Source organism: Varanus komodoensis, unplaced genomic scaffold (assembly GCF_004798865.1).
Source record: "Varanus komodoensis strain SLA01 unplaced genomic scaffold, ASM479886v1 scaffold14_1, whole genome shotgun sequence".
In the NCBI taxonomy this organism is placed as follows: Eukaryota; Metazoa; Chordata; class Lepidosauria; order Squamata; family Varanidae; genus Varanus; species Varanus komodoensis.
The window spans coordinates 14,119,568-14,135,424 of NW_025335438.1; the positions used below are offsets into that span (position 1 = coordinate 14,119,568).

At 40.4% G+C, this 15,857-nt stretch overlaps 2 protein-coding genes across 11 annotated transcripts in view; one reads left to right on the plus strand and one right to left on the minus strand.

Annotated features, from left to right (window-relative positions):
* Positions 1 to 4,992, minus strand: part of YTHDF3 (YTH N6-methyladenosine RNA binding protein 3) — a 27,492-nt gene extending 22,500 nt beyond the window's left edge. Inside the window, exons 1-2 of one of the 3 annotated variants that reach the window (XM_044424457.1) lie at positions 4,701 to 4,992; positions 3,104 to 3,128 (exon numbers count right to left, since the gene is read on the minus strand). In XM_044424457.1, the coding sequence (XP_044280392.1) occupies positions 3,104 to 3,128; positions 4,701 to 4,724 (49 nt within the window). In that variant the 5' untranslated portion in view covers positions 4,725 to 4,992. Of the gene's footprint in view, positions 1 to 67; positions 87 to 3,103; positions 3,129 to 3,756; positions 4,461 to 4,700 lie in introns of those variants that run through there. The other 2 variants (XM_044424460.1, XM_044424462.1) reach the window with 2 other exon arrangements.
* On the plus strand, positions 4,738 to 13,958 carry LOC123020573 (E3 ubiquitin-protein ligase RNF4-like). 8 transcript variants are annotated; one of them, XM_044424468.1, is made up of 3 exons: positions 5,291 to 5,385; positions 7,194 to 7,408; positions 10,024 to 13,958. In XM_044424468.1, exon 3 carries the CDS (start codon positions 10,062 to 10,064, stop codon positions 10,914 to 10,916), a length of 855 nt encoding a protein of 284 aa, XP_044280403.1. In that variant the 5' UTR covers positions 5,291 to 5,385; positions 7,194 to 7,408; positions 10,024 to 10,061; the 3' UTR covers positions 10,917 to 13,958. The 8 variants fall into 8 exon arrangements, with proteins under 8 accessions (XP_044280399.1, XP_044280402.1, XP_044280405.1 ...); XM_044424466.1 differs by lacking the exon at positions 5,291 to 5,385 and adding an exon at positions 9,704 to 9,854 and having other exon boundaries at positions 5,440 to 7,408; XM_044424464.1 differs by lacking the exons at positions 5,291 to 5,385; positions 7,194 to 7,408 and adding an exon at positions 4,738 to 4,875.
* Positions 13,959 to 15,857: the final 1,899 nt, after the last annotated feature.

Consider the following 15,857-nt stretch of genomic DNA (forward strand, 5'->3'; position numbering starts at 1 on the left):
TGCTATGGTGCGGTAGTTTGAACATTCTTTGGCATTGCCCTTCTTTGGGATCGGAATGTAAACTGACCTTTTCCAATCCTGTGGCCACTGCTGAGTTTTCCAAATTCGCTGGCATATTGAGTGTAGCACTTTTACTGCATCATCTTTTAGGATTTTGAATAGCTCAGTTGGAATACTGTCACCTCCACTAGCTTTGTTGTTGCTCAGACTTCCTAAGGCCCATTTGACTTCACATTCCAGGATGTCTGACTCGAGGTCAGTGACCACCCCATCATAGTTATCAGGGACATTAAGCTCTTTCTTGTATAGTTCCTCTGTGTAATCTTGCCATCTCTTCTTAATCTCTTCTGCCTGTTAGGTCCCTGCCATTTTGGTCCTTTATCATGCCCATCTTTGCATAAAACATTCCCTTCATATCTCCAATATTCTTGAAGAGATCTCTGGTCCTCCCTATTCTATTGTTTTCTTCTATTTCTTTGCACTGTTCATTGAAGAAGGCATTCTTATCTTTTCTAGCTATTCTCTGGAATTCTGCATTCAATTAGGTGTATCTTTCTCTTTCTCCCTTGCCTTTTGCTTCCCTTCTTTCCTCAGCTATTTGTAAAGCTTCCTCAGACAGCCATTTTGCTTTCTTGCATTTCTTTTTCTTTGGGATGGCTTTAGTTGCTACCTCTTGTACAATCTTGAGAACCTCAGTCCATAGTTCTTCAGGCACTCTATCAGATCTAATTCCTTAAATCAATTTGTCACCTCCACTGTATATTCATCAGGGATATGATTTAGGTCATACCTTAGTGGCCTAGTGCTTTCCCCTACTTTCTTCAATTTAAGCCTAAATATTGCAACCAGAAGCTCATGATCTGAGCCACAGTCAGCTCCTGGTCTAGTTTTCACTGACTGCATAGAGCTTCTCCATCTTTGGCTGCAGAGCACATAGTCAATCTGAGTTCTCTGCTGACCGTCTGGTGATGTCCATGTGTAGAGTCGTCTCTTGGGCTGTTGGAATAGAGTGTTTGCTATGACCATCGAATTCTCTTGACAAAATTCTACCAGCCTGTGCCCTGCTTCATTTTGTACTCCAAGGCCAAACTTTCCTGTTATTCCAGTTATCTTTTGGCTTCCTACTTTAGCATACCAATCCCCCATGATGATCAGGACATCATTTTTGGGTGTTAATTCTAGAAGGTGTTGTAGGCCTTCATAGAACTGGTCAACTTCAGCCTCTTCAGCACCAGTGGTTGGGGCATAGACTTGGACTATTGCGATGTTGAATGGTTTGCCTTGGATTCGAACTGAGATCATTCTGTGATTTTGGAGATTGTATCCCAGTACTGCTTTTCCTACTCTTTTATTGACTATGAAGGCTACTCCATTTCTTCTGAGGAATTCTTGCCCGCAGTAGTATACCTGATGGTCATCTGAATTAAATTCACCCATTCCTGTCCATTTTAGTTCGCTGATTCCTAAGATGTCGATGTTCAGTCTTGTCATCTCTTGTCTGACCACATCCAGCTTGCCTTGATTCATGGATCTTACATTCCAGGTTCCTATGGAGTATAGATCTTTACAGCATCGGACTTTCCTTTCACCACCAGATACATCTGCAACTGAGTGTCCTTTCGGCTTTGACCAAGGCACTTCATTCTTTCTGGTGCTACTAGTACAAGCCCTCTCCTCTTCCTCAGTAGCATATTGGACACCTTCCAACCTGCGGGGCTCATCTTCCGGTGTCATATCTTTTTGCCTTTTGGTACTGTCCATGGGGGTTTTATGGCAATGATACTGGAGTGGGTTGCCATTTCCTTCTCCAGTGGATCACGTTTTGTCAGAGCTCTCTGCTATGACCTGTCCGTCTTGGGTGGCCCTGCACGGCATAGCTCATAGCTTCATTGAGCTACGCAAGCCCCTTCGCCACGACAAGGCAGTGATCCATGAAGGAGTTACTATGTACTATATAATGCCTTTAACAAAATACCACCACAGCCATCTTCCTCATCTTACCTATTCAGCTTGAAAACTATGTCATTGAAATGGATGCTATCATATTTGATGACTTATTGGAGAATGAGGGTGCTACCATAAACCTTCAGTTTCAGTGCTATCAGACTTGATTGTATGCACACAGCCTTAATCCAGCATGATACACTGTATATACAGCTTTAACTTTTCAATACTAGAATTTTCCATCCTCAGACAGCATTCTTCCCAGAAAGGCAGCCACTCAGAAGAATAATCCATATGTAGCCCATATTTACTGGAATTGGTTAACAATCACAAAGAAACAGAGAAGGAATAGCATATTTGGCAAGTTGGCAGAAGACAAATCAATTACTGAATTATGAAAAAGAAATGCAGGTGACCAAGTGTAAAAAAGGGGGGGGGCTTTGATTTTAACCTTTCCTGCCCACTGCAGTCATCTGAGCCCAACAAGAAATCTTCTGGAGGTTTAAGGGCTTTATCCTCAGTGACACGAGATGGTACTCAGGATCTGCTCTGAGAGGGGAACCTGCCAGATCCAGACATTCACCTAATGGAATGCAATACAGACATGCACCTACTGCAACTCATTGCACCTTTCTCAGGAGCCTCCAATCCTCTAGAAAGTTTTTTGGTGGGAAGGAAGCAGGTGTTTGTAGGAGGAAAGGAAAGAATGCAAAGCTTTTTTTCTGTGAACTTAGGTTAACCTATCTTAGAATTCAAACAAAACTTTCTAAGCTTTGAAAGCTATCTAGACCCTACTTTAAACTAGAATGCTTTGCAATACTCGGTTACATTTTAAAAGTAGCCCAGATACTAAAGCAACATTTCTGCTAGGAAGAAGCTAAACAAAGAAAAGAACTCACTATTAGTTCATTTGATAGCTCATAACATTCACTTGGGTCAAGAGAAGCAAGACAGGAAAAGCTTAGGAAATTCTGCTTTATAAGACTGCAAGACAATTCACCATCTTTTTATATTGGTGCAGTTGAATTAAATTGCTTACTGCCTCAATATAAACCATTAACAGATTGCATCATCTCTAAACACTGCAGGTATAAAACTACCTGTTCATAGAATTATACTCTTTGTGAATGGGAACCTAAATACAGAAGAATCAACTTACCTTTATTTCCCTGTCCTTTAGGTCTCTGTCAGTAACAAAGAACAAAAAGAGAGAGATTAGAGGAATCTATTATCAAAGCCTTCTACATAAACAACCTTACCTAACCTAGTGTTCTCCTGATATTTTAGATTACAACTCTCATAAACCTTGACATTGGCCAATGTAAATTGCAGTTCAAAATATCTGGAAAGAACACGTTGGGAAAAGTTGACTCAGATTAAGTAAATTCCCTGAATTTAAGTATACAACTAAGCCTATGTCAAGCAGGCTATTATGTATTTAAATATAACTGTTTAGAATTCTAATATTACTTTCACATTAAAAAAGACTTATCTGTATTTTACCCTTCAGAAATACAATAAGAAACAGAAAACAGTCAGCCATATAATGCTTTGTTTGGCACACTAAGAAAATGACTAAAGAGTTGTTGGCATTAGATGAGGGTGTTTACTTTTCTTGACAGTTTCTCAATAAAGAACAGCATTCCACCATTTGTTAAAAATGTTCTTGTGAAATAAAGCAATGCTGTGTTGAGTACAATCCTCCACAAAGACACTGTTAAATGTGCCCAGTCTTGCCACTTAAAATGAGAACTACAAAGCCAAATGGTGATGTCGAATTTTGATTGTTTTTATTAGCCCAAAGTGACCCACCTATTGCACAGCATTCCTTTTCTCCTCTACTCTCACAACAAACTTGGTAACCAACTTGATAATGATCCCACACATCACTAAATACTGAAAAAACGAAGAACAGAACAGCATTTAGTCATTTTTGCCCAATACTCAAGTATTTTCAAAAGTGATGCTGTTATGTTTAAAAAAAGGACCTGAGCAGATACATGGTGCCTGAGCTGCACGAACTGCTGTTCACTAGAGACCCCCAAGATTAAGCTTTCTGTTGAAAGGCCAACGTGCACCTACAGAAACAGAGCCTGAAAGGGCAAGGCTATGAGAATCACCATTAGAAATACACCCACTGCGAAATAACAAAAAAAAATGTTGAAGTATGAAGCTACTTAGAAATGAAAAACGAGTAGACCACAAAAGAGAAAGCTAAATAGATGAAAAATCTCTCCATTAGAATAAAAGCACTAAGGATAGTGAAAGATCTGTTATTAAGGGGAAAAGGTAAGAAAGCATAACAGCAAGAATAACAATCAAGAAATGGCACTGAGACGCGCTCCGATAAGACGGGAGGGTGACGACTAAACGGCAATGTCTCGTACAGGAAGCCTTGAGAGCCGCAAGCCCACGGGGGCGGTAGAAAAAAGAGACCGGAGGCGACATAGGAGGGCTTGGGAAGATAGAATACGAAGCCGGCATGAAAGCACAAGAGCAAGTTACAGAGTCCCTAAGAAGAAAAAGGCCTGTTCATGAAAGGAAACAACGGGATCGCCTCACGGCCTCAGAGGGAGGCCCCAGGCCGAGGCTGAACGGCCTCCAGGCCTGCAGAGGGGGCGGGCCCGGGAACAGGGGAGGAGTCCCACGGCCTCGGATGTAGCGGGCGCGGATCGTCGCTATCCCCAGCGGAAGGAGGGCGGGGAGGCCCAGCCATTCTCCCACCCGGCAATGGCAAGACCGGGCGAAGACGATACCTGGTCGACGCTGGTGGCTGACATTCTTCACGGGGAGCCGCAATCCCCTCACCCCGCTCCACTTGGGCCTCCTCCTTCTCTGCCTCACGTCGCTGCTGCAGCCGCCGCCTCCTTTTCACCTCTCACCCCGCCGCCGCCTCCTGATTGTCTCCGCAGCCCGGACGCTCCTGCCCTGGTCAGTGCCTTCGAAAATTACGCGCTGAACACAGCACAAGCTTCCCTCCCTTGCTCCGGGCTCCGCTTTCCCACAATGGCGGACGCGCTCCGGCTCCCACTTCCGCTCCACAGCGCCCTGACCTTCCGCTCTTCCCCACTCCTCCGCTGACGACGTCGCAACCGACCTTTCTCTTTCCGCCTCCGCCTCATGTCACGTGGGATGAAAGGCGAGAAGGAAAGGAAAGGATACAAGCGCGCGTGCGCCTCTTACTACCCGCCTTAAATGGCCCGTATGTAATCAGTGCCACAAATGGCGCAGGCGCAATGATAGACATGGTTGGTAGGGCGTGGAGGAGGAAATGACGTTCACGTTTTCAGTTTTGGGGTGGAGGCTGTGTTCGTACCGTTTCGAGCACAAGGTAAGTGTGCTTTTCGGAAGAAGGTAGCTTGGGAAAGCGCTTGTGTGTGGACTTCAGCCGCTTCATACAGCAGGCCTGTGGCGGCGGCGGCGGCGGCGGCCTTGAGAAAGGTGCCCTTTTCCAGGACGTGGCTAGAGGGTTTGGGTGGTGTCCTAGGGTGAGTGGCGTGGCCAGGGCTCTTCTCTTAGAGGCTGCCAGCCATTATACCTCTGGCCGTTCGTGATAGGTCAGCACAGGCTGTTCGCTCCCCAGTAGGCCTGTTCACCCCATTAGAGCGGTTTAAACGCTAATGATGAAAGATGACAAAAGTAGGGATGGGCTGATGAAAAAGCGGTAAAGCTTGCGATTGTTCGTACGTTACACGGGATAAAGCTGCCCTGGAGACCACGCTATAAGACTTGGAGGTTTCATTATAGGTACGAATAAGTGGGTGTAATGTTATTTATGGGCTCAGTGCCCTACATAAGTTTTTCCCCCAAACGGTGGACCTTCGAGTATATATTCAGTGGGTAAGTCTTCTCTCAGGGCTTGGAATCGCGCACCCTGTAACAAAACTAAGTCCTTAGTTTAGACTTAAAATGCCGTCTGGAATAGGGCAACTAAAGGGACCAGTTCTATGAGTATTAGAAGAACGCCCCACAGTTTCCAACATGTTGCTTGGGGACTGTTGCGAGTTGTGGGACTTTTTTGTCTAAACATACATAGGATTGCGTCCTGAGAGATAGAAACAGGAAATGGCAATCCCAAAAGGGTTTAGGAGACACAGGAAGTGAGCTTCTTATAGAAATAATTGTATGTGTTGTGTTCTCCTTCCTTATTCTGAGCTCTGCCTTTTGATTAATCTCGAATTAATCAGAACATGTGAACTCCAGTTCTGCCAGTAGGTGGCTCATCATAAGGACTCAGGACATAATCTCTGAAGTCTCTCAAAGATAGCCATACCATTCAGCCACTCCTGGTTCATGTGGTTCCTTAAGAGCCTTGAGAGATGCTAGTGTTAAAGTTTCTTGGAAAGGCAGCTTGTTTAGTATCTTACCTCATGGGTACAACTGTACTAACTTATGGTTGCAATGACCAAGCGAAGTGTCCATGAGAACATGCTTTTCCTAAGTTTCCTCTGTAGTCCACAGACACTAAATAAGACTGTCTTTGGAAGTTAATAATGTATGTGCTGGGATTTTAAGTGGGCTTATGTAATTTATTACTTGCCTATTCTACCTAATAGACAAAGAACTCTGAGGGGGTCATAAATATTAAAATTAAAAAAACATAGCAAAACATAACACAAAGCTGTTTACATACAAAGCAATTGAAAACAATCATCACTATCACTCCCCAAACCCACTAAAATTATTTGCTGTGAAATGCCTGGGCATAGAGGCAGGTCTTAACCTGGTGCTGGAAAGTTGACATTGTTGGCACCAGGCAAACCTCTGTTGGGTGGTGTTCATAATCATGAGCCGCCACTAAGGTTTTCTCCTTTGCTGCCAGCTTCCAAACCTCTCTTGTAGGAGGTTCTTGGAGCAGAGCCCCAGATTATTATGGCAGTGTATGGGTAGTTTCGTATCAGGTAAAGAGCTTCAAAGGATTCATGGGCCCCTTTGTTTTCAGGCTGGAATTTCTGACATGATGGATCTTGGTGCAATCAAAATACTAATGCTTAGATAGCAAGTTACTATTCAAGCCTATACTATAGGCCTTTTAATCTCTTACTCATGTAAATGCATCAGTTGTAGCATGCTTCTGCTTAATTAAGATTTTATAATTTCAGGAACAATCTTAGCAATTTATTTTTCTATTCTGAATTGGTGTCTAGAGCCAGCATGCATTGAATTCAGCCATCCTCTGAGATGTGAAGCTTCTAGAGTTCTTTAAGTGGCCCTATATCTGACAGACTTGAGACTTATTTTTTTCCTAGGAACATCTGATTCAGTAGCCAACCTTAGATGTGTCAGTCTGTGTGCACTCAAGGTTGCACTGCTGGGTCAAAATACTGAGGCACTGGCACTGCGATGATGGTCTACTTGCACCTTTCTAAGGCTGTTTGCTGGTCGCTGTTCTGATTCCTCTTGTCTGGTTAATTTCTTCTCAATGTGCTGACACGCTTCACACATTGGATTTATACTGCATCAGGTACTGAACAATTCCCCAAACCCTTTGTGGGTCTTTGTTATCAATGTAGCAGCATTTTCCTGATAGCTTCCACATTGCTTCTGTCCAATTCTACTAAGTCCTTGAGCACTATCTAAGACTTGCTTTAGAATGGCATCTTGTTTCTCTTTCTGTAGCTGTTTGAATAATCCATGTTATCTGCCATGATTTTTACCACTGGAATACCTCACTTACAGATTTGATGGCAAATGGCAGACTGTTAGAAGTTGTATCTCCCTTTTGGAGAATTAAATGTGGAAAGTGATACAGTGTGCCCTGCCAGTAACTATCCTACTCATCCAGGATCATATACAGTTTTTTTTTCTTCCTGGCAAGCTTTCTGTGCACATCCTTACTGAATGGGGATAGAAAAATGGTAAGATATCCTAGGTTATAGCAAACACTGTAGGAGGCAACTTTTCCCCCTTCTGGGATTATCATGCTGTTGACGCATCCATTGACTTTGGTCTCTTGGGCAATTATGTCAGTATCTCATTTGAAAGGCAATGTTCATCTTTGCTAGGGTGTATATGGTGCACATACGGAACCAGATAGACAAATATGTTAGGATTATCTCCTAAGGCCTTCAAAATACTTTTTATTAGTGTTTCTTCTGTAGATCAGTGGCATAAATATTTTCTTCATTCTGATTAGTAGGTACTGCTTATGTCTGTGCTCTTCTCAATGTTTTGGGACAAGAGTTAGGGTTGGGATTTTTAAGAAATCCCTCCTTCTAACTTGCATTCTGACATACTAAGCACAATCTTGTCTTGATGCAAAAGCTCTTATGGAATCTGAAAATATGTTTCTTTGTCTTCACTCTATTATAAATTTTTCCCCTATCAAGGTTGTGTTGCAAAATTAAGACCCATCAATTTGTATGTAATTTGGATCACATGAGTAAGCTAAATGTTTGTGTGTGTGTATTCTACATTTCTATTTGTATAAAACACTTAAGAAATGCTTCCATATCCAGTAAAACATCTTAAACACAATAACATGATACTGATAATAATGCGATGATGATGATGATGATGATGAAGAAGAAGAAGAAGAAGAAGAAGAAAAGTAACTACAGGTGCTGGGGGGAGAGAGAGAGAGAATCTGTATGTGTGTATGCACAAAAGAAAATTTCTTAACAGTTTAGAATATTCTTGAGGTACCATTAAACCTAACTTTAATTGATGGTGATGGAGATGAACCTGGTACTTGAGAGACAGGGTTTAATTGTGTTGCTGGATATGGGGACAGAAGGAGTTACCATTGGAAAGTAGGGTTTGGACTCTGTGAAATGAAAACCCATGAATACTGTATCTCAAGGGAATTATGTGGCTGCTGATGACATGTCACAAAGTTCCCTAGAGATATTTGTAGCTTTTCGCTTGAGATATTCGTAACAGGCTTATGCAGTCTGCACATTCGTAAGTAAGGATTGTTTGTAACCCAGGGACTATCTGTATACTTACAAATCTTTAATTAAGCACAATTGCAATTTTAAACTCTAGAAGTGGTTTTGGTGGCTGGGTAAATCTGAATCTTTCTGTCTCATTTTCTCAAGATCATTATCTAGTTAACCTGCTGAATCTAATTCTACATGTGGGTAGCTGTTCTGTCTCCTGCTGAATTCAGTAGTACTCACAAAAAGACCTTGTTTGCACATCACAACCAACTACTGTGGGTTAAATTTGTGTGCTGAATGACATTTTTAAAATGCAAAACATGGCACGGGGTACTGCAGTTTTCATGTGGCAACCTAGCAAAGTTGCTTGCTGGCATAATTAACAAACCACCCAAAATCATGAAATAGCCCCCGCTTCTAACAGCAAGTATTCTTGCTTATTGGGTATGGGATAATTTATGCATAATTCTTTGTTAAGGTGTGGCACAAATTTTAAGTTCCTGGTGAGCATGTCCAGTATTTGCTGGGTGCTTGCCAGGAATTGAGTTCCTTGCAGAGTGGGGATGATGTTTGGCTGCTAAGGAATGGCAGCTAGCATGCCCACTTGCTGCACCCTTTTTTTGTACACACTACTGCTGGCAGCAACAAGCAAGGAAGAAAGTAGTTTGCTGGGAATGGCAACTGGCGTACCCACTTGCATTGTACCACCACCTTCACTGCCAACAGCAGTGAGTTGGGAAGAAAGTTGGTTGCTGGGAATGGTGGCTGACACTTCCAGTCATATCCTGCAGCCATTCTTGAAAGGAAAGATCACTGGTTGTGCAACCAGGGGTCTGCAAGCATTTGTGAACTTCCTCTTGGCTTGGCTTGCTTTGCAGGACTAGGTTGAGCACTACAGATTCTGAAGGGATGGATTCCAAAAGGGAGGCCCTTGGCCAAGGATAAATGGCCTCTAGAACCATTATTTGAACTCAGCCTAGAATGTATGTTACTGCTGGAGAGTCAAACAATCAAAGATACATCCAGAGGGTAAGGAAGTGAGCTTCCTTTAAAAAAACAAAAACAACTTCACAGTTTTCACAGTGTGGGTGGATAGAATTCTGGGCTTTGTGCCTCATCACTTCAAACTATGTATACATACAGTATTTGTTTGGGTTGATGCGCCAATAATTCTTATATATTTCTCTTATTCCTGTAGTTTACTTGGAATTTTGGCCTTTCCTGCCTCCAAATACCATGAGTCCCACTGATACAAAGCGTTGTGGTGCCAAGCGCAGAAAGAACAAAAGGGGTAGTGGCCTTGGCCCATCAAGTCTAGCTGGTGCCCTGGAGGTCAAGTCTGTTGGTCCTGCTTCCTCAGCCACTACCCCTTCTTCCTCATCCCCATCTACTTCCTCTGTGGCATTCGCCTTGCAGACTGCTGCCACTGTATCTTTTCCTAGCACTAGAAATGATTTTCTGGCAGCAAGTGCTACATCTACCCCCCTGATTTCCAATGAAAGAATGGGAAAGACTGGGATTCAAAAAAAGCGTTGTGGAGGAACAATTAATTATAGACAAACTCGTAAGCAAAGTAGAATGGCCACTTCAGCTACTGAAGCAGTTTCACAAATAGAGCCAATCGACCTTGAAGAAAATGCTTGTGAAGAGGTAGTAGACCTCACTTCTGAATCTTCAGAACCAATAGTGGTAGATCTGACACATAATGATTCTGTTGTTGTTGTTGAAGAAAATGTTTGCCAGCAACGAAGACAAGAATTAAGAAGCCAGCAACTCCCTGAGAGCTGTGTATTAAGTAGTGATGATGATGAACCAAGAGATAATGATGTCGTGTTAACTAGCACATTGTCCAGAGAATTGGAATTACTGGAAGATGGTGGTTCAAGTTCACGGCGTTCAGGTACTGTGAGTTGCCCAATTTGCATGGATGGATATTCAGAAATTGTGCAGAGTGGACGGCTCATTGTATCAACCAAGTGTGGTCATGTCTTCTGTAGTCAGTGCCTCCGTGATGCTCTAAGAAATGCTAATTCTTGTCCGACTTGTAGGAAGAAACTGGGTTATAAACAGTATCATCCAATTTATATATGAAACTTTAGATTCTTCTCCCAGGAATCTAAATTGAACATTCATGGATGCTTCATAAAAATTTTATGCTTCTGCAAACAAAGGGTTATAGATCACATGTGCACAAATGTGATGCTTCGTTCGGCCTTTTTATTCATCCATCCTACATGTGAGCTTGTACATTTTTGTCTTCTTACTTGTATTAGCAAGTCAGCTTTACAGTTCATCAGGGCTACAGATATTTGAAGGTCAGTATGCTGTAGGGAAAGCAGCTGTTGCTGCCATGCTGCTTTTGAAGAATTTGAAACTGGACCGTCACAAAATATTTTGTGCAAGAAATAGCATGAATGTGTTTTCTTCAAGACCTCACGGTCATCATGCTTTTGATGATGCAAGTAAAAATGACAAACTGGAAACCCTACAGCTTTTTTCAGTGAGGGACTTCACACTGTTTGAATCAGTCATTTCTTATTCCATGGCAAGCTTCCCTTTACAAACACCTGAATTCCCAAGGGGACTAGACTTTATAACCACACTGCAACACAATTTAACATCAAATGTGTAAATGTTTTGTTTGAAGGCATTTTTTTTTAATCAATGCAAAAGAGCAAGACTATATAAGGAATATTTGACTTTCTAGAGGCATAGTTACAAACAAATTTTCTGTGTGCATATCTGCTTGTAAAAGAATAAATTGAAAACTTCCCACCCCTTCTACCTTCTTTGGAGAGGAGGCGATTGAGCTATAGTATAACAAGCTTATTTTGGTCTTGTCAGATATTCATGATATAACGCTAAATGGCTTAATGTTAAACCCTTTCTTTAATGATGTACTGTTTACCTGATATCTTTAACAAGCTTATATTGCTAATATTTAAATGATAGGCTTGATCTTAAGCATATGTAACCAGTCTTCGGTTGATAAATTGGTTTTAATAATTTGGGAGAGTTATCCTGAAAGGCTGAATTTCCAGTCTTGTACTATTTTCTTTAGTATATACTCATGCACTTCAATTGAGTAGGTTGCTTTAAATGCTTATTTCATCATTTGCACTTTTTCCCCAAATAGATGTAGTTTGAAAATAGTAAAAAAAAAAGCCCTTAAAGGCATCATTAGTGTGCTGACCATTCAACAGCAATCAGACAGTATAGTATATTTGGGCTGCTGTCTCTGTGTAAATAGCCTACAAAGCCATTTGATTTAAGGGATGTCTACATATTTAGCATAATGCAGTTTGGAGTATGTCTGCAGAGCCATTTTTTCAACATCAAGAAGCTTTTGTCTGTAGTGTAGCACTACAGTAGTTGCACTGGCAGGTAGAAATGAGCTATACTGGTTGTATAGACAACATGGATTCTGCAAAGTCCTTTCAGAAGAATAAGCTGGAATCTTGCCTACACTAGTATGCAGCAATTTATCAATACATATCCTATAACTGTGAAGGTTAATGCCTTTTTATATGTCAGATATTCAAAATATAATAGTACAAGATCAAAAGGAAAAGGTACAATACAGAGCACAATCTGTCACTGCAGTACATAGTGCTAAACTGAAGACTTTAAATATGTGCACATTATTAGAGCTATAGAGAACATTTTAGATATGTTTAAAGTTTTAAGATAGAAAATGTTATGATAAAATCGTTAGAATGCTTAATGTGAACAAAACTGCATGGATCTAGGAGATGCCACTCATCTCCCTGATACATAAAACTACTGAAAAGTTTAATTTTTTTTTACATCTTCAAAAATTCTTTTGGCTTTGTCAGAGAAGCTCACCCATGAGGAATCCAATATAGCTGGTGACTGCAATTTAATCACCAAACAACATTATTGACTCTCCCAATGCAGTTGTATAACTTAAATGCAGCAGCTGGTGCTTATAGATAAGCAGCTCCCATACTGCTGAAAGGATTTTGAAAGCCCTCATAGTTGTATAATGATGGGTTAGAAATATTTCATGTATTTTTATCACCTTTGCAAGACTTCTTTTGCACATTGTGGATACTTAGGTTCTTAAGAATTTTGAAACTTCAGTCATTTGAATATTTTGATAATTTTTTGCCTAACTGGGATGGGTTTTTTCAGTTGCCATTTAAAAATTATCAATTCAAACATAATTCAATGAAGCAAGTCTAAATAAAGCTGAAATCCTATGGACTATTACTGGGAACAAGTTCCTTTGAAATGCATGCAGGTTCCTGCACTGGGTCAGAATATATCACAGGGTTCATAAATGATTTGTAAATTAATCATTGTTAGGAAAAGGTTGTACTGTTTCATTCATGGCACTATATTATAATTTTTTCATTGAATGTGAAATACTTAGCAAAAATTGTGCCAACTTTTGAGAGTTCTAAGTAACAACAGTATATTTTGTATCACTAACTTTGGAATGGCATTCGCTGGCTTTATTTAAACACAATGTTAAACTATGGTTAAGCATTGCTTGAGTAATGCCCCCCCCCCCCCCAATCTTCATGTTTGGTTCTGTTGTTAGGAATAGAACAGAATCTTTTATTTCTGTGTTTAATTTCATGCAGTACAGTAGGATGTTCAGGCATACTTGAACAACTGTGTTTGGTTTCAGCTATGGCTTACTAAAGTACACCATTCTCAAACCGTGATTTATCAAGTATGCTCACATCAATGAACTGTACTTAAGATTAACCAACATTTTTGTGTTTGGACATAAAGCTAAACTCCAGATAATTGAAATTGGAGTGAAAGCCTCCAGTCTCCTCACCTATGATATGTAGGAGAACATACTAGCCCCAAAGTGCATACATGTAATACTTAATTCACAGTTGAACATTAGGTCCCAAACAGGCCATAATCTTCATCTTCAAAATAAAATCTAAAAGCCATATTAAATTTGGTTTTGGTAGACGTGATACTGATCTAAGAAGATGCATAGTTTTAAGGACTAATGGTCAGATCAGTTTTGCCTATTTCCATTTGTAAATGTGTAGAGTTCATGCTGTTTACTTATTTAAATGTTTCATTTGTGTATAAAAGGTTTGCTTTGACAATTAGTTAAATAAATTTTACTGCACATGAAAATAACACTGTGTATTCTGACACCCTCTGTTTGTATTGGGAAGGATCAGGTGATTTAGAGATACAGGTCCGGACATTATACAGAAGAAACATGACAGAGTGTAGGTGTAACTGTATCTAACGTTTCAAAAAGGACTTGCTGGGCTACATCCATTGCAAAACTTGTATAAGGCAATCTCTACCTCCTGCCACTTGTTAAAGCTCTTAGGCAAATCCTGTGACATGGGGAAGGGGAAATAGCAGCTGCTCGGGAAAAATTTAAGGATTAAATTATATGTCCATCACTGGGTACAGCATGGCATTTCAAACAGACCATGGAAAAAGCTGAAGTCCTGTTCTTCGGTCATTTTAATGTGGTTCTTACCTTGCTAGATTCTGAAAGCTTATATGGTCAGGAGAACCAGGTAGCTAACCTTTTCCTAGACAGCACTCTCTCACTTGTGCTCCTCAGTAACTGGTATTTGTGTAAGGACAGCTAAGCATGTTGTTCTTTATTCTTTACTAAAGTTAATGTATATTAGCAATTATCTCTGCATAGACAGCGAATTTGTCATGAAGCTTACTGGCTGAACTTGAGCCAATAAGTATCTCAACTTTAAGTCTTGAAACCTTATGCATTGGTGAGTACAGTGGTAATTTGAACTGTCATGCGCATTCTTACAAAATGACATAGTGGGGCTTGCCCATTCATGTAAATATTTTATGAATGGGCAAACCATGCTACCATGTAGTGAGAATGCCCATAGCATTTCCCCTCTTTCCAAGGTGATCCATTGCAGTTCTGCCTGCTGGTTACAAGGGGATGCAACTGTTGGGTGGTTCTCCGACTCCTCTTTTGAGGTTGGAGTGTTGTCTCCATGCAATCAGATACAATGATCCTTGGTTCTTTCACCCAAGAACCATAAGATTACTTTCATAATGTGGGGATAAAATGACGGGAGGAACCATGTCTGTTCCTTTCTTAGAGGGAAGGGAGGATTTTTTTTTAAAGTATATATATTCTGGCAACTACTGCATACTTCTGTTAAGTATGCATCATGGAAACTTATGTAAATAAGAGTGCAATACTATGAATTTTTTAAAATATGCATAATTCCTGGCATTGTACCCAAAGACATGAGTTTTCAGGATGTTGCTAGACTTTATTTATTGGTTTTCAAATTCCATTGCTACCACTTAATTGTAAATGTCCTATCTTTGCAACAAGCACAGGATGAATGGTGGACATATTTTTGGCTTTATCCTGAGCTAGTTAGAGAAAGGTGAAATAGTAAGTGTAGTAAAAATGACGTGTGAAGGTGGGGGGTGAATAGAGAGAAGCTGTTAAATATCAAATACAGGATTGTTCTTTGTAGTATATACTGATCCTTTATTAAACTTAAATCTACAACATTTAATTTTTTAAAAATCTTTTGATCTAGTAAAACAGCTTGGTAAGTAATTAAAAGGTACCAAACTGGTTGTCACAACTCTGCATTTAGATTTACCAAAGCTATAAAATTGCGATCAGACTGAATTTAATTGTTTTTGCGTGAAAGAGACCTAAAACTAAGTAATGCTTTATGAGGAACAGGAAGTTCTGTTTAAAATGTAAGTTTCAATTCTTGTGTCTCTCATGATCAAGGGACACTGCATCTCATTTTTTGCTATGTTATCTTTAAGAACAACTTTTTCCAAAGCAGGAAAACAACCATAAATTGACAATTCTTACTGCACTCAGCAATATTGACACAGAAGGATCCACACCTCATCATGAAATAATGCTTAAATTTCTTGCTTGCTTTTAAATAGCTTATCTCTTATTTTGTTCCTCATGCCAAAGTTTTTTAGTACTTTAGCACTTATGCAGGTTTTGTCCACACATGCCCAGTTACACCAGCAATACTGCATTCTGAACTAGACGGC